Raw genomic sequence first — 27,965 nt, 5'->3', positions numbered from 1 at the left:
AATTTGTGGCCCCTGGGTTTCCCCCATTTGGCGCTTAGCAGAAGTTACCTCTCAGAGGGTGAAACCTCCAGTCAGTGTGTTTCAGGTCATTTCAGTCCCTGTTCACTGAGACTCTACTAGATTCCAAACCCAGAGCGTTAGAGAAGCAAAGATGAAGAAACCAAATTCCTTGCACTCACATATCTCACTGTCGACAAATAAGGAAAAGGCAAATTATCAAATAATTATGATATAATTTGCTTATAATAACATGGGTAATGTTAACCAAGTTCTGTATTACCCTGGAGAAGGAAGCAATCATTCGGCTCCCAGAGAAAGTGTAGAAATATTTTCTAGAGGAGGTCAAATGTGGCCCAGGCCTTTGGGGATGTTAGAGCTCAGTAAGGATAAAGGGAGGGAGCATTCTGGTGGAGACATGGACCTTTGAATGGCACGTCCATCCCCCAGGACTCCGTTGCCTAGGGCAGAATCCACTATCGCTGTTCGAGTGGAAAATAATTTGGTATAGGAAAATAATTGTCGGGAGACTCTAAGTTGAACATTCAGGAATGACTCGAAACCACACCACAGGACGGGGCTTCCAACATCACTGTGACTTCGTCTTTGATCCAGAGGTTTCCAGCCAAATGGAGAAGCTGCTGCCCCAGGTACTGACCCTCAGTTCCCGCCACCCACTGCTGACACCAGGAAAGTGCCCATCCACTGGTAGTCAGCACAGAGAAGTCAGTGAGCCAGTGACCAGGCCGGGAGGTCTCCATTGCCAGAGAAGACAGCATCATCATAACATGCTTATGAGACACACAGGAGACGCAACTGAAGCACGGCCTCCACCACGCCTACCTTCGGAATCTTGAGCAGTAGTGCCAGACTGGTAGAAGCTAAAGAACAATCAGTTGCTAGCTGCAAGGAAGCCTGGGAATTTTCCCACCTTCTAACGTGTGCAGTGCAAGAAGGCGGCTTTTGCTGAGAGTGCTGTGGGCCCTTCTGCCATGTCCACCCACCCTGCATTTGGGAAACGGTACAAGAAGTACAGTTAAGTCTCTAGAGATTGGCTGGAGATAAGTCTTTAAAAAAAACTGTTTTTGGACCAATTCATGAATAAATATACATGTACTACTCAGGACTTTGTCCTCTCGACGGTGTTAACTCCCCACATATTTTCAGACAGTGTGGGGGATGAAGTAAGGAAAACAGAGGACACGGTAGAGGATGGATTGGGGGAAAGAAGAAGGCGGTTATGGGAACACTCAAGCGAGAACTGCCTTTGGACCATAGCAGAAGATCGCAGAGGTGGTGTTCTGAAGACGAGGCTGCCGTGCTGGCTGATGGGATGTCCCAAACAGGGGAGGGGCCATAACTTGAAATGGCCGGCGTCTCTCTCTCCCCACTGTGGATGGATGGTTCCAGTGCCAACCACGAGAGGAACCCTGGAGAAGAGGCAGTCTGGAAGGAAGGAGACTCAGTGTAGATGTTTCGAATACGAAGTTTTTAGTAGAAACTTCAATAGGATGTGACAAATAAAAGAGGTTGGTTGTTTTTAGAAACATAGACATATTTGTGGAAGTGTGTATCTTGGTAATTTACCTCAGGAAGAACATGGAGAAGATGGAGAAAAGGAGTAGGGAATTGAATCATGAAAACCAAGAGAAAAGAAGGAGGAATGGGGTCAGCAGGAGGTACACCTGAGTGGAACAGATCGTCCAGGAGCACCCTGGGGAGACGTTGTCGTATCATGGTGCCATGGGAAGGACTGAGGGGTGAATGGCCGTGGAGAGGGCCTCAGGGCAAGATTTTATACACACACACACGCACACGCACGTTCCTAGAGTGTTATTAACTACCTTTTACGTATGAGAGATTTAGCCTTTAACATTTTTTATAATGGTAGCAAAACTTCTAGTCCTGTATTTGAATTTTTAATCTATATTTTCTTCATATTGAGCATTTATTAATTTATAGGATTTAGCTGAAATATTACGGTAAGACATAAGTAGTGATTTTGGAAAACTACTTTCCTCTTTTCCTCTGAGTTTCATGGAAGCTATCTTAAGTCCGTCTATACGTGGCCCGCCTCGTATTGAATCTTGGAGATGTATCAGATTATTCAATAAGTGCTAATTGCATTAAACAGAACGGGACCAAGCTTTGGAATAACATTTTGTTTATTAATTATTTTATGTTTACTTTTAAAAATTATTCTACAACCACTTAATAGAATTCCAATTTCAAGTGTTTTTATTTTTTTAAATTTGGGGAAAAACAATGAACGGTTTGAATAAATACAGTTATTTCACTGAGCTCTGATACCAATAAAGCAGAGCAGAGCCAGTCAATTGATTAGCTGCCACAGAGCCAAACCCCATGGAATTATGAATTTTTATGTATAAGTGCCTTTATGTTTTAAGCAGGATTTTCCATAATTGGAGTCAATTTTGTGGTTTTATAAAAATCTTTCATTTTACTGAGATCTAATGAGTCTTAGCCCAAGGACTCCCTGAGGACTCATTCACATGTTACAGTATAGATTATATGTAATTTGTGGCAATATGTCAAGCCATATGCCTTTCTAATCATCAGATGTAGCTACATATATTTAATTTTGAGCTACTGCATTTTCAAGGAAAGCAGCGTACTCTGCATTTTATAAATGAAGAGACATAGCAAAGAGCTAATTGGTTTAGAAACAGCATGCACGATCTATTTTGGACAGTAGTATGAGCATTCCTGAAGGGCCCTTTGGTGATAAAGCTGATCCCAGGGAAGGAGCTCAGTAGCTCTGGGGTTCTTGGGTTTCTTTGTGGCCTCTTCTTTGGCCAGATGGATGGGCTAGAGTGTCGCTCGGATCACCATGTGGTCTTCTGTGACTGGGTTACCTGGTTTCGCAAGTGAAAACTTACCTCTCACAGGAAGGATGAGCGTTGTGGCCGGTGATGATACTGACATCCAGCCTGCCAGGAAGGACTCTTCTGCTCTGACTCCGAGACCCCGCCATGCTTCTGAATCCTGTTTGGAGCAGAGGCTCCTAGGTCCTTTTAGAAATGTTTAAGCAACATTATTTAAATTATAGCTGAAGATCTTTCCTAAACACATTTGAATTTTTCATTACTCATAGGAGCCTTGTGTGTTTTCCAATCTCCATTACAGAAATATTTTAAAGAAAATGGGAAGAGGCTATGCATGAAATATTAAAAGGGTCTCGTTAATGAGCATGGATCTGAATTAAAGAAGGCTGAGGGGGGTTTTTTGTTGTTATTTGTTTTAGCAAATTTTAAATCATATATGGATTAGCTGTTTTAGGAATTGTCTTAAACTTCCAATGGTGATTTAAATGATGGATATGCATTAAATCCAGAAGTGTGTCTAATTTTATTGGCTTTTAAAATTAAGAATCTTGAAAGAAAGAAGAATTATGATTTGGAAAAAGACATTGGCTCTCAGGAAATTTGAATTTCCATTAAGGTGATTCTGAACTAACTCTAATAGGAAATAGCATTTTGAAGGTCCTAAATTGTAATGTGAGAAAAGTGAATAGATTAGGAGATACTAAAGCTATCTGAAGTAATAAAAATTAAATTAATGAAAATACAGATCAAAGTAATAGTTATAAAATATATGATACTTGCCTATCTGACGTTTGTTTTCTGCTCATAAGGTCTTTGTCTGAAAGTTGTTTATGGCGATAATTTGTTTTAACACAAAATGATTCTCTTTGGATCCCAGATGGGTGTCCTGTATGACCGGCCTGGTTTATGCAAATCAAACTGGTGATATCGTTCTTGCCTGAGATGATGTGTCTGTGTTTCGGCCTCCTTTTCTCCCCAAACCCTTAATATTGCGGTGAGCTGAATGGTGGCCCCCCAAAAAGATAGGGCCATGTGCTTATCCCTAGACCCTGGCAATGGAATATTATTTGGAAAAGGGGTCTTTGCTTATGTAATGAAGTCCAGGATCTCGAGGTGAGGCGATCACCCTGGATGATCTGGGGGAGCTCTAAATCCAAGGGCAAGTATCCTTCTGAGAAGGAAGCAGAGAGAGAGATGGGAGAGAGAAGGTGGTCATACAAGCAAGGAGGCAGGGACAGGAGAGATGCGGCCCCAGGGCAGGAAGCTCCAGGACCCCCGGAAGCTAGGAAAGGGAGGAGGGCATGTCCTGTAGAGCCTCCAGGAGTGTAAAGATGCCCGATGTCAGAGATCTGGCCTCCAGAACTGTGAAAGAACAAATTTCTCTTGGTTTGAGCCAACCGGTTTGTGGTCATTTGTCACAGCAGCCCCCAGAACCAATGCCCGTGTCCATTGGCTCAAATTCACAGATTAGAAGAGAAGGGAGTGGTTTTAATTCATAACTTTATGGAATTTCTTTACCACATTTGATTCATTTGAAAGTGACCCCAACATTTCTCCACCTGTATTGTTGCTCATGTGGTTTTCACCTGAAATGCCCCTTTCCTGTCCTTCCAGGCCTTATCCATCTTAGGAGCAGGTTCTTGGCCTAATCTACATTTCACTCATCTCTCCCTTCCCTAATCAGTAGCGATGGGTGATGCTAGCGTGGCATTTTCTGACATACAGAGTGCTTCTGAGGCCTTGTGTATAAACGTTGCTATGTCAGTTTTCCAGTTAAGTCAGCCTTGGTGAAGTTCAGTGGTTCGCCAAAGATTGAACAGCTATGCACGAGTCTCCTGGGGGAGACTTAACAAAGTTCCACATGCTGGGTGGCTTGAAATGCAGAAATTTATCCCATTTCCAGAGACCAGAATCCAAAATCAAGTGTCAGCAGGGTTGGCTCCTTCAGCGGAGTCTGAGAGAACTCTGTTCCAAGCTTCTCCCTGGCTTCTGGTGGTTGCCAGCCGTCAACATCGCTTGGCTTGTAGACACAATTCCCGATCTCTGCCTCTGTCTTCACAGCTCTCTGTCCCCTCCTCTTTTCTGAAGGTATCAGGCATTGAATTTAGGGCCCACCCTATCCACCCTGACCTCATCTTATATAGTGACATCTTTGAAAGATCTTATTTCCGAATAAGGTCACATTCTGTGGTTCTGGGTGGACATGAAATTTGAGGGTACACTACTGAACCCACCACAGGGTGGTAGGTCACAATACCGTATTTCGCTTTCCATTTCGAGGACCACATATTTCCCCATCTCCACCATAGTATGTGTGAAATTCTTCAAGAGCTTGTTGTCTGTAGTCACAGGATCCATGTATTATGATAGAGAACCTCTTCAGGGCCCATGGGGACTCCATCACCAGGACGTTGAGGACACTGACCCCTCAGTTTCCACATCCATAAAGTTTGCAGTTCAGGAGAATATAATTGTGAACCTCATAAACTTGTTCTGAGGGTCACGTATTGGGCAAGAAATCAAGGCATGTATGATTCTTTTGAGATGGTCCATCAAATATGAGTCGTATTTCCCCCAACAATAGCTGAAGGTCTCTCCATGAAGAAGTACCACTGTATTTGGCAGGATTTTGAACTCATCAATAACAAGTTTTGAAGACTAGAAAATATTTCGGGGATCATCTATCAACTGGCTATATTTTCAGGCGAGAATATTAGGGGCCCAATTGACTTGCTCAAATTAAGTTAGTGATAGAATGTCCCTCATTAGTTAAAAAATAGGTTTGTTAATTTTTATATCTTATTAATGTGCTCAGTGCCTGAAGGAAAGCTTTGTAAGTTATGTTAGAATGTTTATTTTTATTTCTCATAGCATAATTAATATCACTTCAGCAGGTGATAGGGAAAACATAACCACCAAAGTTGTAGTATTTTCTTCCTATCATGCTTGAAAAACTTCAGCAGAAAGTGCAGAAATAGAGATATTTTTTCTATCTGTGAAAATTGTAATAGAAGAGAAAACATTTAGATAATGTTTTAACTTACTTAATGTTTTTCACTGCATATACAGGTTGTTTTCATGTTAAGTAGCTCTACCTAGATCTAAGAGAATTTTTGTAAAAATTATGTTCTTTCCCATTTTGCTTTATGACTAATATTTTAATGGAGCAAAGAGGTGTGTGAAATTTTAGTGCAGATTTTAGAAGATCCTTTCCATTATTGTTTGCCTGAAGGAAACGAAAGCATTCTCTGCAATTTCTATACTATATATTCTGAGATGTAATTTTCTGACAGTTTGAAAATGCAGAGTGCCTTTATATAATCCGCTTGTAGATGTGTCTTTCTGTGGGTGGATTTTGATTGTTTTCATCAGGATTCCTTTTTCCGTTCCCGCAGAGCATGTTGTAATCCCAGACAGGCCTTGATCATTAGCGTTCATGTCGCTGATTTCCACAGACCTTTATGAGAACCATGTTACTAAAACATTGCTGATAGAAATCATGTAGGGGAAGAATGATGTTGCTGATTTGTGGCCAGTCTGTGAAACATCTGATTTTTTTTCTCCTTCTCCTTGAATAAGATCTGCCCCTGTCACTGGATAAATTAAGTCTGAAATTTATCCGTTAAGGTGGCTGTTACTCAGATCTGAGAAGTAGAGATACTGCAGTAGATTCCAGATGACATACTGATGACAACAAGCCTCTTTGCCCCTCAGATGTATTTACATTACACATACGCAGGGGTAATGGTGGCCTGTTCAATTTCCCAAATCCACCTGCACCAGGAACGCCTTCTGTAGCCTGTCAACTGGCCTTCACCCTGGAGATCCGTGGGAGACACGATGTGCCCAAGAAGACTCGGAAAATGAACCTTTAAAATCAAAAGAAAAAGGAGATGAACTAATCAATAGGGAGCCTTCCATTTATTTCTCTTTTCTCCAGGCAGAATCCCCAGATGTAACAATGAAATCTGTCTGGTCTAAGCCAAATGGATACTATTAAAAGTTATTTGACAAAGATATCTTGACCCACACAAAGTGAGCTTAATTTACATCTGTATTTGCTCACCTCTTGGGCAGACTCCTGGAAAAATAAAAATTAAGTCCACAAGGCCCCCGGTGCTCCGTTGCTCTTATCAATTTTGCCTCTGGTGTAAATTTCTCTAAGAGACCTGATAAATGTTTCCTTATCCAGGGTTTCATTTGGAAGAGAAAATGCAGGCTCTCATTCAGGGAATCTTACTGTTTCTTTGGGGATTTAATAGGTTCTGTTATCTTCATGGACCGACAGAAAGTTGTAAATAAGGAACTTTAGGTTTCCTAGAATATTGACATCTTATTGTTAGTTGATTGTTTTTTTTTTTTTCCTTAAAAGGAACCAATGAGACATATTCATTAATTTCAGATATGGAAATTTCAAGGCAATGTCTACATTCAGATGCTAGATAAGGACCCTTAACCATAATACTGTGTGCTCCTAACTTTCTTTGTTTATTAGTATTTATAACATAAAGTGAATGAGAATGAAAGCAAGCAATACTGTTAGATAGAATCACTTAATGGAAAAGTAAAAAGTAGAAGGCTCTACCTATAAATATTGATGGCTATAGAGAGATCAGTTTACCACTACACATGAAATTGAGACTCTTTTTAGCAAACCTCAGATAGAAAGCCGAAACCACGCATGAAAAATTATCAGACCCATTTGTATTTGCCTGAAAACAATCTTTCATTTCTTTTCCTAAAATCCAATCTTTACATACATTCCGATGTGATGTCTTATATTCAAGAGGATAGTCCAAAGTTTTTGAGTTTTTATCACCTGGTAATCCCAGCCACCTCTTTTCTAGAGATCATATTTTGCATCACGTGAAAGGGATTATGAATTCGACTAATAAGTGAATTTACTTCCCTTCCATAAATATCAGTGTTTCCCAGGAGAGTATTTTATGTCTCCTGCTAGGACTTTATATACCCTCAAGATTCCCTTTTCTGCATGACATGAGTCCCGAAACTCCAGTCTATTTGCCTGTGGGCTTCACGCCTGCATATGTGCTTGTTAAGATCTCTCCTTGGCTGGCATCTTCAGCTCAGCAGATCCAGAAGCGAACTGCACTCAATTCCCAAACCACCTCCCACGCTCTCTCTCTCTCTCCCTCTCAACTCACTTCAAAAAAGTAAAGCAGTGAAACTGATTTCCCGTATTTGTCCCACTTTTCAATTCATGGTAAAATCAGAAACCCAGTTAATTGCCAAATACCAGCCCCCCTCTCCCCTCCTTACTCCTGAATCCGAATGCTCCCTTCCTGCCCCGGGACCCTAGTTCACGGCCCCTCACTCGCGGCTCCTGACGTCGGCTGGCCGAAGAGGCTCTAGTTACCAGTTAAGGAATGAATGAGCGGTTTTACTTAAAAGTGTATGAACTGTCTCTGCTCCGTTGATCTTTTCGTTTCTCCGGTAACTGCTCAAAGTTACAGGCGATTAACCTTATTGCACTTGTTAGTTACGGACAGGCTCGCAGCCGTGGTGGCTCCTGTCCTTATCAGCTGCTCATAAACCGCTCTTTTAACCAATTTTGCCACCAACCTCTGTCTCCCCGGTAGAAGAATAAACGTCCCTTTCCCTTCTAAAGACCAGATCTTCCAGATCATTTTCACACTCTTGTTCTTCATGTACCTGGGAGTTGAACAAGCAACTCGGGGGATGTAATCAGATTCAATTTTATTTTTGGCTCACACTGCTTTTTAAAATATGTTCAGCAGAGACAGTCCTTTCCTTGGAACCAGATAAAAATCCAGGCAGCTCCAGTGATATTTCTGGTCTCTGTCCAGTAATAGGACGTCCTTCATTTGCTTTCATTGGCACTCACAGACTCAGTTCCGTAACGAAGAACTTCTAGTCCTTGTTAATAATCGTCATTACAAACTTAACTGAAAGGCGAGGCCCCTCCTGCTTCCACCGCAGAGGATGCTGTCTGTTCAGTGGCCTCAGCAGTCCTGCTTTCTCTCTTTTCTTGAGCTGCGTGGTCTCACAGCATCTCAGCGGTTTCCCACAAACAATGCCTTTCAGCGCTTAGGGCTCGCTCTGCCAGGCTGCTCTCGTGTGTCCCCGAGACACTCTGCCCCTGCCGGGGTCGTGCGGACCCTCCGGGCTGGCTGCCCCCCATGGCCCTGGTTGCTGGGGTTCATCACACAGACTCTCTGTGCTGGGCTCTGTTCCTGCCACAGTCCCTGCTCCCGTCCTGTCGGCCAGGATGTCACCGAACTCGGGCTTGGGGACCACATAAGGGAACTTCACCATGGCCTTTGTATGTCATCAAAAACCTTATATGCCCTGTGCTCTCCACTTTCAGGAGCTGACAAGGAGAGTCCAACCCACTGCAGCACTATTCCTGTGCCCCCATCCCCCCTCGCCTGCCTGCTTCGGATTTTGTGCTTCTCGGTGGAGTTAAACACCGGCTTGCAATGTCTCCCTAAGTGGTGGGGCAATGTCAGCGTATGAGAGGGGTCCCATGAAGCCCCCTCCCAGTTAGCTTAGGAGACAGTAGGGAGAAGTTGTGGAAAAGGATTTATGGCCATATTTGCATGCTTTATAAAGCAACTGCTGTGTCCTCGAACTAAGTACAAGAGCAATAGACCCATAGAGGTAGACATGGATATAGGAATCAATTACAGTAGATAGATAAAGTAAACACACACACACACACTTCAAATACCCGTGCTGCAGAAACTCAGGAAAGCTCTCCCTGCTATCATCTGGGAGATCCTAAAATGCCTGAATTGTCAATGAAGGTAGCTTCCTTACAGAAACTCTAACTTTTAGCACTTCATCTGTATGGAAATACAAATTTCCATATTAGAAACACATTGTTTGTGTGATAATATAGTTAACAATTCGGTTTATCCTCAACTTACTGCCGTATGAGGTAGAACGTGCGTGCTGTTGAAAACCCCCTCGTCCTAATGCAGCGTCTGTAGCGTGGACGGACTCTAGATAAGCTCCGTAAGAGTGAGAACAAAGGGAAATTAAGGCACTTGCAGTCTAAGGAGTGAATCTCTGAGTGAGGCCATAAAAGGCCTCCCCGCCCCCCAGGGGGGGAAATTGCACTGTGGTTTGGCACTCAGGTCCTTCTCCGATTCCGCCCGGAGTAAGATCGAGAGTTGTCACATTGGTGTTTCCAGCCTACACTGCGGTGCCCTGCTTGTTCTCATGCCTTTCTCCTCTGGCCCGTGAGGCTCTGCATCCCTGCCCGTGTGCCGAGACCCATTCTGCTCACTCCACGTGAGTCATTTTGTGGGCCTGGATGAGCTCTCCTATCACACTTGCTCTTTCTAGAATGATGGGTTCTCGTCGCTTTGTCTGCTGCCCTCCATCAGCCCCTTCCAGGCCCCGCGTCACTCTCTTTGCTTTCTTTCCTCTTCGCCTTCAAGAGCTTCCTTCTCTTTCTTCAGGTGTTTTGCACAGTGATGAGCACGGTGTCTCTCCCTGTCCTTTCCTGAGCTGCAAGCAGGTGGGAGCATCTGAGCCGTCAGCACTGAGACAGCAGTAGACAAAGCCAGCCACTGGGAATGCTGGAGGTCAGTCAGGATGCAGTCTGGAAAGAAAGCTGTGCCAGATTCTCAAGGAGGGGGAAGGAGTACAGCGATGGGTTCCACAGGAGAAGCTGAGGAGACAGACAGGAGACACTGAGGTGACCCAGAGACGTGTCCCAGTGGACGCACTCACCTCCTCGGAGGCTGGAGAAAAGAAGGGAACAGGAGGTAGCTCTGGGGCGGGAATGGAACCCATGTGCTGGGGAGGAAAAGAGTCTCCAAGGGTCCTACCCTCCAGCCTTCGGCCCGTGGTCCCTGCCACAGCCCCGCTGGAGGGCTGGGTCTGAGCGCCGCCGGGCAGACAAGGGGCAGTGTGCAGATGGGACGGGACGTTACTGAGCACAATGTGCGGCCGGGCCTTATGTTTTTAAAAGGGCGTGTTTAGACAAGGATGGATTTGATAGACGATACATAGGTTAATACTGGCTATCTCTGAGAAAAGGAGTAATTGTTACTTTATTATTTTTATTGTTTTCCCAATTTTATAAATACACATGTAGTGTATTTTGTAAGGTGTCTGTAAAATATAAAAGATTATAAAAAGACTTGCCCTAGCTATTTTCCTTGGTTTTTTTTTTTTTTCCGGATGTAGTCTTTGAACCCTGACAGTGTCCTCAAAACGACGGTGATATTTAGTAACCTTGGCTACTAGCTACATCAGAGGTAGTTCGAAAGTCTAAGTGGATGATATCCACCCATGCCCGTTTACCGTGTTCGTACATAGCCTGCTCCCGTTCCCTTAAAATAATGTTCTGTATTGCGGGCTGTGCTGGCAAAGTCACCAGACTTTAGTGGGAACTGACCTCAGGGCACTTTACCTTGAATAAACAAGAAACCGGCTTCCAGAGAAGCCGATGATGTCATGCCCACAGCTAATGGTCACAGTCCACGTCCCGTAAGTGGGTTTTCGGTTGGCGGGTGGACACTAGAATCAGAAGTCTTTGTTATAGCCCTGGGTGCATTTCCCTTCTGCCGCAGCACACTTTTATTCATTTTCTGTCCCCAGACTGCCAGCGCTGTTTATGGCTTATGCAGGGTACCCCAGCAAGCAGAGTTGTTAAAAAAGTACCGGGTTCTCTTGCCACTGTCTCAGGTAAAAATATTTGAAAACCCTTTCTGAACAGCTTTTTAGAAATGCTGACTCTCCTAAGGAAAAAGTTGGCAATGAGTATAATTATAGTGTCGTCTCATCTTAAACTTATCAGCGATTTTTAGCTACGCCAGTATCTCCTCCCATCATGACACTACATCAAACATTCCTCGGCAAACCCCGTGGCTGGGCTCCGTTGCTCGCCGCCAGCATCCCAGGGGAGGACGGAGTTCACAGAGCAGCCTGCGCTGCTGGTACCTGGAGCCGCGCTTCTCATCCTTGCATGTGCACCAGGATCAACTGGGGAGCGAGTTAGAGATGCAGGTTCCTTGGTTCCACTCCCATAAATGATGATTAAAGAGGGCCGGGGAAGTCCAAAGTGTGTGCATGTGTATTAAGCCCCAGAGAATCCTCTCCTGTAGGTAATCGGTGAAGCCTGTTTTCAGAAACACTGAAGGTATTAAGGTATTAGCACCCAGTAGGCACTCAGGTGAGCACACATTTCACAGCCTTGCCTGGCCCGGCACCTGCAGGGGGAGCTGCACTGCAGGTGTAAAGAGCACACAGAGCCCAGCTCCGCGACCTCAGCGCCTTCCTTATCAAAGGGCTGTAAGCCAACCGCTCTTGCTCTCAACTCAGAGTGAAAGGCTTCTCTTTCCTTGGTGAGCAACCAAGCCCGAGCTGGACAGCCTTCAGGGAGGAGGAGAATATGCATGTGCGGTTGGCATTTCATAACTTTTCTTTGTGGACACAGGAAACGAGGCAGCTTGATAAAGTGTGATTCATAGCCATGGGGAAAGCTTGATTCTCCCTTTTACATATATAGTCTATGTAACCTAACCTATCTTTTGATTGTGTGTACTGCGGTCTCGGAGTGTTAACAGCAAGGACTTGCGGGAAAACAGCACACCCCCCCCATCCCTGGTTCACCTGCCCTCCTCCTCCTCCTCGGACCCCCAGGCTGAAGCATTTGCATGAATCTATGAATCTTGGTAACTGCTGAAACACAAGCAAAATGCTGTTTCCTTTGGAGTCTTTTCATTGAACAGACTCATTCCAAATGAATCTTTGAATACGTAGATGGCTTCCTTAAACATTGGTATTGGGCTGTATGCATATAAATGTCTCCATTACATGCATGAAGGACGTTGCCACTTAACACATGAATCCTATCTTCTAGTCCTTAGGAGGCAAAAAAAAATAAAGCCTGAGGTCCAGTTATGTAAAGCCGGGGGGGGGGGGGGGGAGGAGTTGAAAGTATAGACTGGCCTTTATCTTTTGCTGCTTTCATGTTTTTCTCCTTTCACCCCCAAATACTAAACCAGCAAGGACAGGCAAGGCAGGGCAGCGAGAGAGCTGACCTGAGTGATGGAGAAAGGCCTCCCCGCTTCCCGCCGCGCCCACAGCACCCTTCCGTCAGTCCCTCCTCCTCGGGGGCGTGGCTGACAGGACGGACCTGGCTCTGTGCCCCTGAGGGCACAGACTCACAAAGCCATGCGCGATTTCTAGGGTACATTGAGTCTCTCCTAGGCTGTTTCCCTTCCATAGAAAGTTCTGTGTGCGTTCCACTAGGCTTTGAGGCTCACCTCCCTTTGAATGCCCGAGAACCAGGGGCGTTGGTCCCCCTGAGTTCTGCAGCTTCTGTAGTTTCTCTTCTACGCGGCCGTTGCGCCCTCTGCCTCCTAGAGGCCGTTGCTGTCGGCGAGGTCCAGATGGCAAGGAGGCCCAGGTGGAGATGGCAGCGAGCTTCGGGTGGCTTTCTCCTCCTGGGACACTCGCTCTGTTTGGAAGCAGTTCCTTTGGAGTGTGACATGGGATTCTGACAGCTACAGGACCGGCGGCCCTGTTGGCAGCCTCAAAAGCGAGGACCTAGAGGCCGTGGTGAGTCCTCACATCAGCGCTCTAACAAAGTTCTGGAACAGGTCGGAGAAGAAGGCGGAGGCGAGCATTAGAAGCGGGTATGGGGCGTTGACGAGGAAAGCAGGTAGGGTGCAGAGCCGAGTGCTCACCACCTTGTTCACTGACGTCCAGAATCCCCTCGAGAGAGGCAGACAGGCCGAGGTGGAGAGAGAGAGGCTGACGTGACCTCCCATGTCCTGGAGACGAGAAGGCACAGTATCTCGACGGGTTTACGGCCAGGCGCCGCGGCTGGTTGAAGCCGGAGCTCAGGCGGTGTCCGGCCCTGCCTGAGCGCCGGGCCTGCAGAGCAGACTGGGCCCTGGCAGCTGGAGGGTCTGGGAAGTTTGCTGAACGGGGAGGCAAGATGGACGCCAAGGGAGGCGCTGGGCCACGGAGGGGCAGGAAGTGAGGAGGAGGGCGGAGTGGAAACGTGCCCCGTGTGGAAGGAACCTGTGCACATTGTTCTGTAGGTGAAGATTTGTCAGAGATCCGACGGGAGTGCTTGTTGACTTCGTGCTTTCCCATTCCATCTTTTTCTCGAAATTAACTTCACATTCTTGTGTTCTTTTTGGATAAAAAAGTAAACGTGTGTTATTTTAGTCTAGATTATATTTTTTAGCTGGGGCCACCTTGTTTTCTATCATTTTTTTTTAAAGCAAAACCAAACACAACCTCTTAGTTACACTTATTAAAATAGTTTTCCTCTTAGGGCGTGCAATTTTGAAATGGATAGGCCTATTTCAGATTTCTGTGCTAAGTTTCTGAATTTGTATTGTACCCCCACCTCCCCGCTCCAGCAGAGGATGTCAGAGGAGGCCTAGTGGGGGGCTGGGACTTTGGCCACTCCCCCCAGAGGTAACCTGGCCACAGTCCCCCTCTTCCCACACCCCCTCAGTGGCAGCCGTGTGGTAAGCCATGAAGACGCATGCCAGCCCCTTCCACCTGCTCACCCCACAGCCTGGAAGATGTGACGGGGGGTGCAGGAGACCAGAACACCTCTCTGCCCAGCAATGACGAGAGGGCCCTCTTCTCTGTCAGAGGTGGTGAGTGGGGGAGCCTGGCTTCTCCCACGTGGCAGCAATGAGGCCGTGCCTCCCTTGTCCTGCCAGGTGGCATCAGAGGAAGCCAGCTGAAACAGAAGTTTATGCTGGAGACGTTGACACCCTGCTCTGGACACGCGACAGGACACCTATAGCGATCTCCACAAGGATAGAGTAGAACTCCACAACACCGCTAACCAGCAGGACCTACTCACTAGAACACTTAAACCGATGAAAGTAGAGTATGCAGGCTTCTTGAGTCCCAGCAGAACATGTATCAGGAAAGACCACGTGCTGGACCATAAATCAAAACTAAAGAAGTTCAGAAAGATTGGAATTCTATAGAGTGGGTTTACCTCCCACAATGCAACCAAACTAAAAATCAATACCGGAAAGAGAGCAGGCGGTTTTCCAAATACTTGGAAACTAAACAGTGCCCTTCTGTGTATTCCATGGATCAAAAAGGAAGTCTCAAGGTAATTAAAAAGATATGTTGACTCAAATGAAAATGAAAATAGTACATGTTGAATTTGTTAGACACATCTAAAACAGTGCGGAGAGGAAAATGTACATCACTAAGGGCACACGTTAGAAAAGAGGAAGGTCTCAGTCGACAATCTACACACCTAACCTCAAGAACCTGGAAAAAGGAGAGCAAAATAAAACCAAAGCAAGCAAACAGAAGGCAGCAACAAGAACAGAAATCAATAAAATTGAAAAAAGTAGAGAAAATCAGTGAAACAAAGGCCTGGTTATTTGAAGATAACCAGAAAATGTCAAACCTGTAGAAAGAATGACAAAGAAGAGAAAAGACACAAACTGCAGTCTATCAGGAATAAAACAGAGTTTCACCGCAGACCGTGCAGACACCAAAAAGATGGCGAGGGATACAGTAATCAGCTGTCCCAAACAACAGCGGAAAGGAAATGGACCAGCTCCTCAAAAAACACAAACTACCTCAATTTACCCAATGAAATACATCACTGAATATCTCTATAACCATCAAGGAAATGAACTTAAAATTTAAATCTCCCCAAAAGGAAAGTTCCAGTCCCCAGTGGTTTCACTGGAGAATTCTACCAAATGTTTAAAAGAAAATTAACATTAAACTTACAAAATTTTATCTAGGAAATGGAGGGGAGCATGCTTCTCAACTCATTTTATGAAGCTAGTATTACCCAGTATGAAAACCAGACACAGTACACACACACACACACACACACACACACACACACACACACACACACACAGAACTGAAGATCAGTATCCCTCATGAATGAAGATGCAAGAAAACTTTTATTTTTAGCAACTATAATTTCACAATATGTAAAAGGAATTATCCACCATGGATAATTTGGTTTTTTTTCTTCTGGAAATGCAAAGCTGGTACAATAATTTGAAAATCAGTCAAGATTCATCTACCATGTTAACAGGCTAAACAAGAAAAAAAATTGCATGATCATATCAATTGATGCAGAGAAAGCATTTGATAAATTCAACATTCATTCATGATAAAAACACTCAGAAAAATAGGGTTAGAGGAGACATCCTCAATGTGATAAAGAGCATCTACAGAAATCCTACAGCTAACATAATATTTAATGGTGAAAGACTGAGTGTTTTGCTCCTAAGATCAGAAAGAAGGCAAGGATGTCTGTTCTCACCATTGTTATTAAACATAATGCTGGAAGTTCTAGCAAGTACAGTAAGATAAGAAATGAAATAAAAGGCAGATATATTGGAAAGGAAGAAATAAATCAGTCCTTTTGTAGATGGTGTGATTTTCTATGTGTAAAATCCCAAGGAATTTACTAAAAAAGAAAGGAAAAAGGAAGAAAAAGCCTCACAGAACTAATAAGTGAGTTCAGCAAGGTTACAGGACACAACATAAATGTAAAATAATCAACTGTATTTCTATATACTAGTAAAGGGCACCAAAATTAAACATATAATAACATGTACAATCGCTCCTAAAAAATGCGGATGGGTATAAATCTAACAAACCATGTGGAGGATCTATATGCTGAAACCCGCAAAGCCATGAGGAAAGCAAGCAAAGAGCTGCATAGGAGACATGTCATGTTCATGGGTTAGAACACAGCATGGTCAATAGTCTCGCTGACAGTCAGCATTGTAATACTTCTCCCCAAAATGCCACTCAGGTTTAATGCAATTCCTATCAAAATCATAGCAAAAATTTGTTTAGATATAGAGCTATTGATAGACAACATTGCTCTAAAATTTATATGGAATAGTGAATAAATTAGAATAGTTAAAACAATTTTTTTAGAGATTTATTTATTTTTGGGGGGAGTATGAGGGCAGAGGGAAACAGAGAATCTCAAGCAGACTCCCCGCTGAGCACAGAGCCCGACACAGGGCTTGCTCTCACGACCCTGAGATCATGACCTGAGCCAAAACCAAGAGTCAAACACTTAACTGACTGAGCCACCCAGGGGCCCAAAACAGTTTTTATAAAGAATAATGTGGGAAGAATTCATCCATTTAATTTAATGTCTTCTTATAAAGCTTCAGTAATCAAGACAGAGGTGAGGGGATAGACACGTAGATCCATGGAACAGAGTAAAGAGGCCAGAAGCAGACTCTTCCCAATTGGTTCAAGTGATTTCAGGGAGGTGAGTGTGTCCATACTTAGTGGCATGTGGGATCTGTGCGCTCAGGTGAATGTCCTGCATCTTCATTGAATTAATGTCAATACTCTGGTTGTGGTTGTTCTGCAGGACATTACCATTGGAGGGAACTGGGTAAAGGGCCCACAGGATGCTGTGTTATTTCTTACAACTGCAGGTGAATCTGCAATGATCTCAAAATCAAAAGCTTAATTCAGAAATTGTTTTTTTAAGATTTTTTTTTTTTTTTTTTGACAGAGAGAAAGACAGGAGAGAGGGAACACAAGCAGGGGGAGAGGGAGAGGGAGAAGCAGGCCTCCCGCTGAGCAGGGAGCCCGATGTGGGACTCGATCCCAGGACCCTGGGACCATGACCAGAGCCGAAGCCAGATGCCCAATGACTGAGCCACCCGGGCGCCCCCATTCAGAAATATTTTAAGGTGGTGGTAGCAGGTTATATATAGACGTAATAAATGGACATGAGTGGATATCATTTATTTAGATTCTCAAATTGCCTTTGACAAGGCCAATGTTAAACTTCATCGGCTTGAAGAAATTGTCATGGTTAAAAGACCAAATTTGGAATCAGATTGTATTTTATCTTTAAAATGAAAAAATAATTAAAAACCCTCACATAGGTGTTTGGTATGTGTGTGTATTTCTCAGCTCCACCCACTGAAAACCATAAACATTGACTGGCCCACCAATAATGTGCTGCTGTGTACCTTTTAGGGTCTGGTGGGGAGGCGTCTCTCATTTTGATTTTCCCCTCAAGTATGCAAGGACTTCTTGAGGAAATACTTCATTCCAGAGTTGGGGCCAGGAAAAAAAAATTCTTTGGAACCATGTGTTAACTTTCCACTAATGCCAATTTTATGTAACACATTCTCAGTCATTTGCATTATTATATTATGATACAATCACCAACTGTTGTGGGCAGTGTCTAAAACTTGTGTTGAGCTATGAACTCAAATCCTGTCAATACTGTGGTCATCCATATCTTACGAGTAAGGTCAGAAGCTCTCAGACTCGGAGTGACCTTCAGACTATTTAACACATGAGAGAGCACTATCGTGGTTTGCCCATTATCACAGAAATAATTAAGCTCGCATGCTTCAAGATTTGTTAATTTGATAAAGTAGAAACGTGTGCTAAACGTCGTGCTTCCTACAAGCATCAAACTGCCCTAGTTGAGCATTTGCCCTTGGATGTGTGTGCGAGATGCTGGTTCCTAGGTGACTTGACCAGCAGGATTCTCCCACGAGGAAGTTCTGGACTTGAGTTTCAGTGGGAGACCTTTAGCTTTTTCTCCATGTCGCCCAGTACAGGTGCCATTCATGAGAACTTTCCAAAGCATGATCCAAAAAGCACAAGATCCAAAGCATGATCTTGTGATAATGAAAGACTCATCAGCACAAGCTTTAAAGAAATGGATGGCACAATGTTTCGTGGTGTTTGGTCATAATATATCAAAATCTTTTTGTTCATTTCACCAAATATTTATCAAATGTGCCAATGGACAGGCGTTCTGCTAGTTGCTGCAGGGAGAAGGAGTTGAACAATTTGTAGTCACTGCGCTCAAGGTATGGCAGGAATTTTACTGTGGGATTAGGAATGGCCATTACAAAATGAGGCCATAATAGAGGCAAAGACAGACTAGGAATGTTTTTAGAGAAATTCAGGTAGTCCAATTTGTGTGTGTGTGTGTGTGTGGTGTGTGTGTCTATGTTTTTAACTCAGAATCATGTTTTCTTCATTTTTCCCCCAATATTTTATTTTAAGTACTCTCTGCACCCAGCATGGGGCTCAAACTCACAACCGCGAGATCAAGAGTCTCGTGCTCTACCGACTGAGCCAGCCAGGCACCCCATGTTTTCTTCGTTTTAAAGACGAACTGTTTAAATGATCCAAAAGGACTCTTTCAATAAAGAGACCATTGAATTTCTTCAACTGAAATCACGCCTTCTTCCCCAGACATGATGGAATCCTCCTACCTGGTTTAGTGAGTTTTCTGGGCAGGCGAGGGTCCTCGAGAATAAAGGGGGGCTGCATGAATGTGAATCACCACCATTTTCTCTTAAACTCACAAGCAGAGGGGGACTTGGAAAATTAGAACAGGAGACATGTCCCTTGTTTGATGTGCAGAACGGGAGCACCCGGATGGGAGCTTTGAACTTGGGTGTAACGTGAACTCGAAGACATGAAATGCCTCTCTGGTGAATAATTGAAAACTTCCTCTGAATCAGATTATTCTTTAAAAGAAATAATTTTTGTGGTCATGTTTAAACATTAGTAACCGTGCCATTTTCTTTTATTATAGGTAATGTATGAAATTGTTGGAGCAATAGAAAAAAATAAAGACACCCTCTCACAGAATCTTCTATTTGTAATGAAAAGTAAGTTTTTTCCCCTATGGTTAAAATGCCACGCATGCCTTCTTTCTCCATCTCTGAACACTGTCCTCTGTAATATGCCACCGGCGACAGGGGGATTGAAATATCTTTTACATTCTAAAGCCCGGAATAATAAAGAATGGATCTTGCCACACTGTACATTGGCTACAATTTAATTTGGAGTCTAGTAGAAACCATAATTTAACTAAGCTTTTAGCAGATAGAAATATAAAATACCTTTACCACTCTAGTAGTATTAACATAAAAAAGCTCCTTTGTGAAGACTAATAAAGATTAATACAGCTTCCAAAATTATTTAGGCCACAGCAGGGTGAATTTCATTACTGAAGATGAAGTCTGGAGCACACCTAAGGGTGGTGTTTTATTCTTACATACTTTCCGTTATAAAGAATTAATGCCCACGAAGTAGAGGGAGTGAACAAATTTATATATACACACACACATGCATATATGTATATATCAATGTATAGGCTCCATCTACTTGGTGAATCTTAGCCCTTTATGTACATGTATCTATTTCTATACAACAGGTAACTAACTATATACTACACTTAGATATGGTGCATTTCTATGTATCAAAATGTGTACTTCTGCCTACTCTAGTCATTACTTTTTCTTTTAATTTTTAAAACTTTTTATTGTTATGTTAATCACCATACATGACATCATTAGTTCTTGATGTAGTGATCCATGATTCATTGTTTGTGCATAACACCCAGTGCTCCACGCAGAACGTGCCCTCTTTTAATACCCATCACCAGGCTAACCCATCCCCCCACCCCCCTCCCCTCTAGAACCCTCAGTGTGTTTTTCAGAGTCCATCCTCTCTCATGGTTCGTCTCCCCCTCCGTCTAGTCATTATTTCTTGATAGCAATTCTGTAGACCTTGGTTCTCATTTTCCTAACAACCTTAAAGTGAATTAAAATGTATCATCTTTTGTGCTTTAAGTTGCTTGGCATGAGCTGAGTCATTTATCTTTCCTGGAAAAAAGAAGCCTATGATAGCTTTTCATGAGATAGTTGGATGCCTCCGAGCTGGAAATAAGACATCCATATCACCGCTGGCTTGAGGAACGTATTTACCTTGAATCAAGCAGCGCAGATGCAATAGATTATTTTTCATTGGGAATTACTCGGCTCGTCTCTCAGAACTTATGGTGATTGAGTTCTCCTAAAACTGAGACTGGTGGGAGGAGCATGGGATTGGAATAATATCATGTAGAAGAAAAGAACTGAAATAATTGACCCTATTGATTATCATTGGAAATATCTTCCTTCTAGTTTTCAATTATTTGACCTTCCATTTATAATGTACTGCCATCTAAGTCCTACCTTTTTGAAGATCTAATATATAGCCTGGTTTTGAAGATGATGCAATGGCTTTTTCTTTATTTTTTATTTCAGGTGATAGAATATATATTTAGAAAGAGAATGTAATGGCTAATGATATTGTGATCCTTCTTATCTTAACAGAGTCCCTATATTTTAAAGTCATTCTTTTGTGTACACTTGCTATTAAATTCCAGGAGAACACAACTGAGTCTTGTTTCATTCTAAATACTTTTGGCGTCTGAGCAGGTGGACAAATTTACAATGCATCCGTATATGTTTATACAGGAAGTAGCAGGTGTTTTCTATAAAGGACGAGATAATAAACACTTCAGGCTTTGCAAGCCATAAGGTCTCTGTGGCAACTTCTCAACTCTGCTGTTATAATGAGAGAGCAGGTGTAGACAATACAGATGGACATGTCTGTGTTCCAATAAAACTTTATGTACAGAAATAGGCAGTGGGTCAGATTTGACCCACAGGCCACAGTTGCTAACCCATTCTGTCATATAGGAAAAAGATGCAGGGTTGTGATATTATCTTATGAATTTGTGAAATGTTTTGATGCTGTAAATAGTTGTTAAAAGCTAGTGTAATTCATATCATATGACCTCACTGATATGAGGAATTCTTAATCTCAGGAAACAAACTGAGGGTTGCTGGAGTGGTGGGGGGTGGGAGGGATGGGGTGGCTGGGTGATAGACATTGGGGAGGGTATGTGCTGTGCTGAGCGCTGTGAATTGTGTAAGACTGTTGAATCACAGATCTGTACCTCTGAAACAAAGAATACATTATATGTTAAAAAAAAAAAGGAAGATAGCAGGAAGGGAAGAATGAAAGGGGGGATATCAGAGGGGGAGATGAACCATGAGAGATGATGGACTCTGAGAAACAGACTGAAGGTTCTAGAGGGGAGGGGGTGGGGGGAAGGGCTAGCGTGGTGATGGGTATTAAAGAGGGCACGTTCTGCGTGGAGCACTGGGTGTTATGCACAAACAATGAATCATGGAACACTGCATCACAAACTAACGATGTAAGGTATGGTGATTAACATAACAATAAAAAAGCTAGTGTAATTTATAGATAATATTTTTTTATTTTTGAATACCTTACTATGTACTTTGTTTATAGTATCTAATTGAATCTTCATATTATCAAAAAACTCCCAGTTGAGGAAGGTGGTAGGGTCTGTTATGGGAACTGAACAAACATCCCTTTGTCCATGAGACACCTTTCCAAGTGGAGGCAGGTAGCTTGGAGACTCAGCTCATGCAGAAATGCAGTGCGTGCTCTCATCTGTGCCTGAGATGTGAAATAAAGTCTCCTTGGCTCAGAAACAGGCAACAGAGTCAAAATCTGGAGTATTAAGTCTGCTTAGAAAAATAAAAAAATTTAAGATTTACCGTCAATAGTGTTAACAGCTCTTGAGTCTATTGTCTCCAAGTGCCTCTGCATACCTGCTCGTAAACTGTGCACCTAAGTTAGCTTATCCTGATGTACTGGCAGGAAGACACTCCATGCAATGTTTACAGACCCCCTGCGGGGGATGCTTCCCATTTCAACATAAACATTAACTGTTTATGTTGAAATGATTTCAAGTTTAAAGTTACAAAATTAGTACCAAGAACTCCCATATGCCCTTTTCCAGATTCATTTTCCTCATTTCCCTCCTTTTACTCTGGCTTCTCCCTCCCACTCACCCTGTCTTCCACTCCCCAGCATCCTTCCCTTTGTGTGCCCGTGTGCACGTGCATGTTCATGCATGTGTGCACATATGTGTATATGTGCGTGCGTGCATGTGCGTGCGTGCGTGCGTGTGTATGACATATACTTTCTGAACTATTTGAGACCAAGTCACAGGCATCTTTGGTATACATCCTAAGCTAAAGGACATTATCTTACAGAACATCAGCCAACTGTCAGAGTATTAAACATTGATGCGGCGCTAACATCTAGACCCGAGTTCTGCCCCTTTGCCTCTCACTCTTGCCATGTCTTTCATAATGATTTCCCCCCAATTCAGGGCCGGTCGCTGCGTTTAGTTGCCATGTCTCTTCAGTCTTCTTTAATTTAGGACATTTTCTCTGCTTATCTTTTTCTTTCATGACTGACATTTTAAACTTAAAGGCCAGTTATTTTGAAGACTGTCCCTCAATCTGGATTTATTTGCTGTTTGCTCACATTGGCGTCCACGCACTGCTTCTGGGCGGGAATCCCACAGACGAGCTGGAGGGTCCTCACCCATCCCGTTCAGAGGATGTACTGACTGTTTGAAACACCATTGGTGACATAGCCTAGTTAAGGTGACCCCCGTCAGGCTTCTGTAATGGAAAGCTGCTGTTTTCCTCAGTCATTGATAAGTAGCCTGTAAGGAAGATGAGGCAAGTAAATATTCTCTTCCACGTCAGACTTTAACCTGCTGGCTTGCGTACATGAATGATTCTTGCCTGAATCAACAATTTCTCTGACGGTTGCAAAATTGTGATTTTCTACCCCCCATTTTTCCATCAGTTGTGACATTCAATTGTAAGAACTCCCCTTTCTCATTAATTAACTAATTAAATTATTATCAGTATGGGCTCATAGATTCCTATTTTATCGAATGAATCACAAGCTATTACTATCATTATTTTTTAAATTTTTTATTGTTATGTTAATCACCATACATTACATCATTAGTTTTTGATGTAGTGTTCCATGATTCATTGTTTGCGCATAACACCCAGTGCTCCACGCAGAACGTGCCCTCTTGAATACCCATCACCAGGCTAACCCATCCCCCCACCTCCCTCCCCTCTAGAACCCTCAGTTTGTTTTCCAGAGTCCATCGTCTCATATGGTTTGTCTCCCCCTCCGATTACCCCCCTTCATTCTTCCCCTCCTGCTATCTTCTTTTTTTTTTCTTAACATATATTGCATTATTTGTTTCAGAGGTACAGATCTGTGATTCAGCAGTCTTGCACAATTCACAGCGCTCACCACAGCACATACCCTCCCCAATGTCTATCACCCACGCACCCCCTCCCTTCCACCCACTCCCCCCACTCCAGCAACCCTCAGTTTTTTCCTGAGATTAAGAATTCCTCATATCAGTGAGGTCATATGATACATGTCTTTCTCTGATTGACTTATTTCGCTCAGCATAACACCCTCCACTTCCATCCACGTCGTTGCAAATGGCAAGATCTCATTCCTTTTAATGGCTGCATAATATTCCATTGTATATCTATACCACATCTTCTTTATCCATTCATCTGTCGATGGACATCTGGGCTCTTTCCACAGTTTGGCTATTGTGGACATTGCTGCTATAAACATTGGGGTGCACATACCCCATCGGATCCCTACATTTGTATCTTTGGGGTAAATACCCAGTAGTGCAATTGCTGGATCGTATGGTAGCTCTATTTTCAACTTTTTGAGGAACCTCCATACTGTTTTCCAGAGTGGTTGCACCAGCTTGCATTCCCACCAACAGTGTAGGAGGGTTCCCCTTTACCCACATCCCCGCCAACATCTGTCCTTTCCTGACTTGTTAATTTTAGCCATTCTGAGTGGTGTGAGGTGGTATCTCACTGAGGTTTTGATTTGGATTTCCCTGATGCCGAGCGATGTTGAGCACTTTTTCATGTGTCTGTTGGCCATTTGGATGTCTTCTTTGGAAAAATGTCTGTTCATGTCTTCTGCCCATTTCTTGATTGGATTATATGTTCTTTGGGTGTTCAGTCTGATAAGTTCTTTATAGATTTTGGATACTAGCCCTTTATCTGATATGTCATTTGCAAATATCTTCTCCCATTCTGTCATTTGTCTTTTGGTTTTGTGGACTGTTTCTTTTGCTGTGCAAAAGCTTTTTATCTTGATGAAATCCCAATAGTTCATTTTTGCCCTTGCTTCCCTTGCCTTTGGCGACGTTTCTAGGAAGAAGTTGCTGCAGCTGAGGTCAAAGAGGTTGCTGCCTATGTTCTCCTTTAGGATATTGATGGACTCCTGTCTCATGTTTAGGTCTTTCAACCATTTGGAGTCTATTTTTGTGTGTGGTGTAAGGAAATGGTCCAGTTTCATTCTTCTGCATGTGGCTGTCCAATTTTCCCAACACCATTTGTTGAAGAGACTGTCTTTTTTCCATTGGACATTCTTTCCTGCTTTGTCAAAGATGAGTTGACCATAGAGTTGAGGGTCCATTTCTGGGCTCTCTATTCTGTTCCATTGATCTATGTGTCTGTTTTTGTGCCAGTACCATACTGTCTTGATGATGACAGCTTTGTAATAGAGCTGGAAGTCCGGAATTGTGATGCTGCCAGCTTTGCTTTTCTTTTTCAACATTCCTCTGGCTATTTGGGGTCTCTTCTGGTTCCATACAAATTTTAGGATGATTTGTTCCATTTCTTTGAAAAAAGTGGTTGGTATTTTGATGGGGATTGCATTGAATGTGTAGATTGCTCTAGGTAGCATTGACATCTTCATGATGTTTGTTCTTCCAATCCATGAGCATGGAACGTTTTTCCATTTCTTTGTGTCTTCCTCAATTTCTTTCATGAGTATTTTGGGTTTTTTTTAAAGATTTTATTTATTTATTTATCTGAGAGAGTGAGAATGAGAGACAGAGAGAGAGCACATGAGAGGGGGGAGGGTCAGAGTGAGAAGCAGACTCCCCGCTGAGCAGGGAGCCTGATACAGGACTCGATCCTGGGACTCCAGGATCATGACCTGAGCCGAAGGCAGTCGCTTAACCAACTGAGCCACCCAGGTGCCCCTTTCATGAGTATTTTATAGTTTTCTGAGTACAGATCCTTTGCCTCTTTGGTTAGATTTATTCCTAGGTATCTTATGGTTTTGGGTGCCATTGTAAATGGGATCGACTCCTTAATTTCTCTTTCTTCTGTCTTGTTGTTGGGGTATCGGAATGCCACTAATTTCTGTGCTTTGATTTTATATCCTGCCACTTTACTGAATTCCTGTGTGAGTTCTAGCAGTTTTGGGGTGGAGTCTTTTGGGTTTTCCACATAAAGTATCATATCATCTACAAAGAGTGAGAGTTTGACTTCTTCTTTGCTGATTCGGATGCCTTTGATTTCTTCTTGTTGTCTGATTGCTGTGGCTAGGACTTCTAATACTATGTTGAGTAGCAGTGTTGATAGTGGACATCCCTGCCACGTTCCTGACCTTAGGGGGAAATCTCTCAGTTTTTCCCCATTGAGAAAATTTGCTGTAGGATTTTCTTAGATGGCTTTTATGATATTGAGGTATGTACCCTCTGTCCCTACACTCTGAAGAGTTTTGATCAAGAAAGGTTGCTGTACTTTGTCAAATGCATTTTCTGCATCTATTGAGAGGATCAGATGATTCTTGTTCTTTCTTTTGTTAATATATTGTATCACGTTGATTGATTTGCAGATGTTGAACCAGCCTTGCAGCCCAGGGATAAATCCCACTTGGTCGTGGTGAATAATCCTTTTAATATACTGTTGTATTCTATTGGCTGGTATTTTGGTGAGAATTTTTGCATCCATGTTCATCAAGGATGTTGGTCTGTAATTCTCCTTTTTGATGGGGTCTTTGTCTGGTTTTGGGATCGAGGTAATGGTGTCCTCATAAAACGAGTTTGGAAGTTTTCCTTCCATTTCTATTTTTTGGAACAGTTTCAGGAGAATAGGTATTAATTCTTCCTAAAATGTTTGGTAAAATTCCCCTGGGAAGCCATCTGGCCCTGGGCTTTTCTTTGTTGGGAGATTTTTGATGACTGCTTCAATTTCCTGAGTGGTTATAGGTCTATTCAGGTTTTCTATTTCTTCCTGGCTCAATTTTGGTCGTTGATACATCTCTAGGAATGCATCCATTTCTTCCAGGTTATCTAATTTGCTGGCATAGAGTTGCTCATAATATGTTCTTAGAATTGTTTGTATTTCTTTGGTGTTGCTTGTGATCTCTCCTCTTTCATTCATGATTTTGTTGATTTGGGTCATTTCTCTTTTCTTTTTGATCAGTCTGGCCAGGGGTTTATCAATCTTGTTAATTCTTTCAAAGAACCAGCTCCTAGTTTCGTTGATCTGTTCTACTGTTCTTTTAGTTTCTATTTCATTGATTTCTGCTCTGATCTTTATTATTTCTCTTCTCCTGCTGGGTTTAGGATTTATTTGCTGTTTTTTCTCTAGCTCCTTTAGGTGTAGGGTTAGGTTGTGTATTTGAGACCTTTCTTGTTTCTTGAGAAAGGCTTGTATTGCTATATACTTTTGTCTTAGGACTGCCTTTTCTGCATCCCAAAGCTTTTGAGCAGTTGTGTTTTCATTTTCATTGGTTTCCATGAATTTTTTTATTTCTTCTTTAATTTCCTGGTTGACCCATTCATTCTTTAGTAGGATGCTCTTTAGCCTCCATGTATTTGAGTTCTTTCTGACTTTCCTCTTGGGATTGAGTTCTAGTTTCAAAGCACTGTGGTCTGAAAATATACAGGGAATAATCCCAATCTTTTGGTACCGATTGAGACCTGATTTGTGGCCTAGGATGTGATCTATTCTGGAGAATGTTCCATGGGCACTAGAGAAGAATGTGTATTCCGTTGCTTTGGGATGGTGTGTTCTGAATATGTCTGTGAAGTCCATTTGGTCCAGTGTGTCATTTAAAGCCTTTATTTCCTTGGTGATGTTTTGCTTAGATGATCTGTCCATTTCAGTGAGGGGGGGTATTAAAGTTCCCCACTATTATTGTATTGTTGTCAATGTGTTTCTTTGCTTTTGTTATTAATTGCCTTCTATAATTGGCTACACCCATGTTGGGGGCATAGATATGTACAGTTGTTAGATCTTCTTGTTGGATAGACCCTTTAAGTAGGATATAGTTTCCTCCCTCATCTCTTATTACAGTCTTTAGTTTAAAATCTAATTTGTCTGATATAAGGATTGCCACCCCAGCTTTCTTTTGGTGTCCATTAGCATGGTAAATTGTTTTCCATGCCCTCACTTTCAAGCTGGGGGTGTCTTTGTGGGTCTAAAATGAGTCTCTTGCAGACAGCATATCGATGGGTCTTGTTTTTTAATCCAATCTGATAGCCTGTGTCTTTTGATTGGGGCATTTAGCCCATTTACATTCTGGGTAACTATTGAAAGATATGAATTTAGCGTCATTGTATTG

General features: G+C 42.8%; 1 protein-coding gene across 1 annotated transcript in view; it reads left to right on the top strand.

Moving 5' to 3' along the window:
• MYO16 (myosin XVI) overlaps positions 1-27,965 on the top strand; it is a 475,554-nt gene that overhangs the window by 303,429 nt on the left and 144,160 nt on the right. Inside the window, exon 24 of the mRNA XM_027590435.2 lies at positions 19,411-19,486. Coding sequence (XP_027446236.2) covers positions 19,411-19,486 — 76 coding nt within the window. The remainder of the gene's footprint in view (positions 1-19,410; positions 19,487-27,965) is intronic.

The sequence above is a fragment of the Zalophus californianus genome, chromosome 3 (assembly GCF_009762305.2).
Source record: "Zalophus californianus isolate mZalCal1 chromosome 3, mZalCal1.pri.v2, whole genome shotgun sequence".
Taxonomy (NCBI): Eukaryota; Metazoa; Chordata; class Mammalia; order Carnivora; family Otariidae; genus Zalophus; species Zalophus californianus.
Note: the sequence above shows the minus strand (reverse complement) of the source record. Positions and strands in the feature narration are given on the sequence as shown.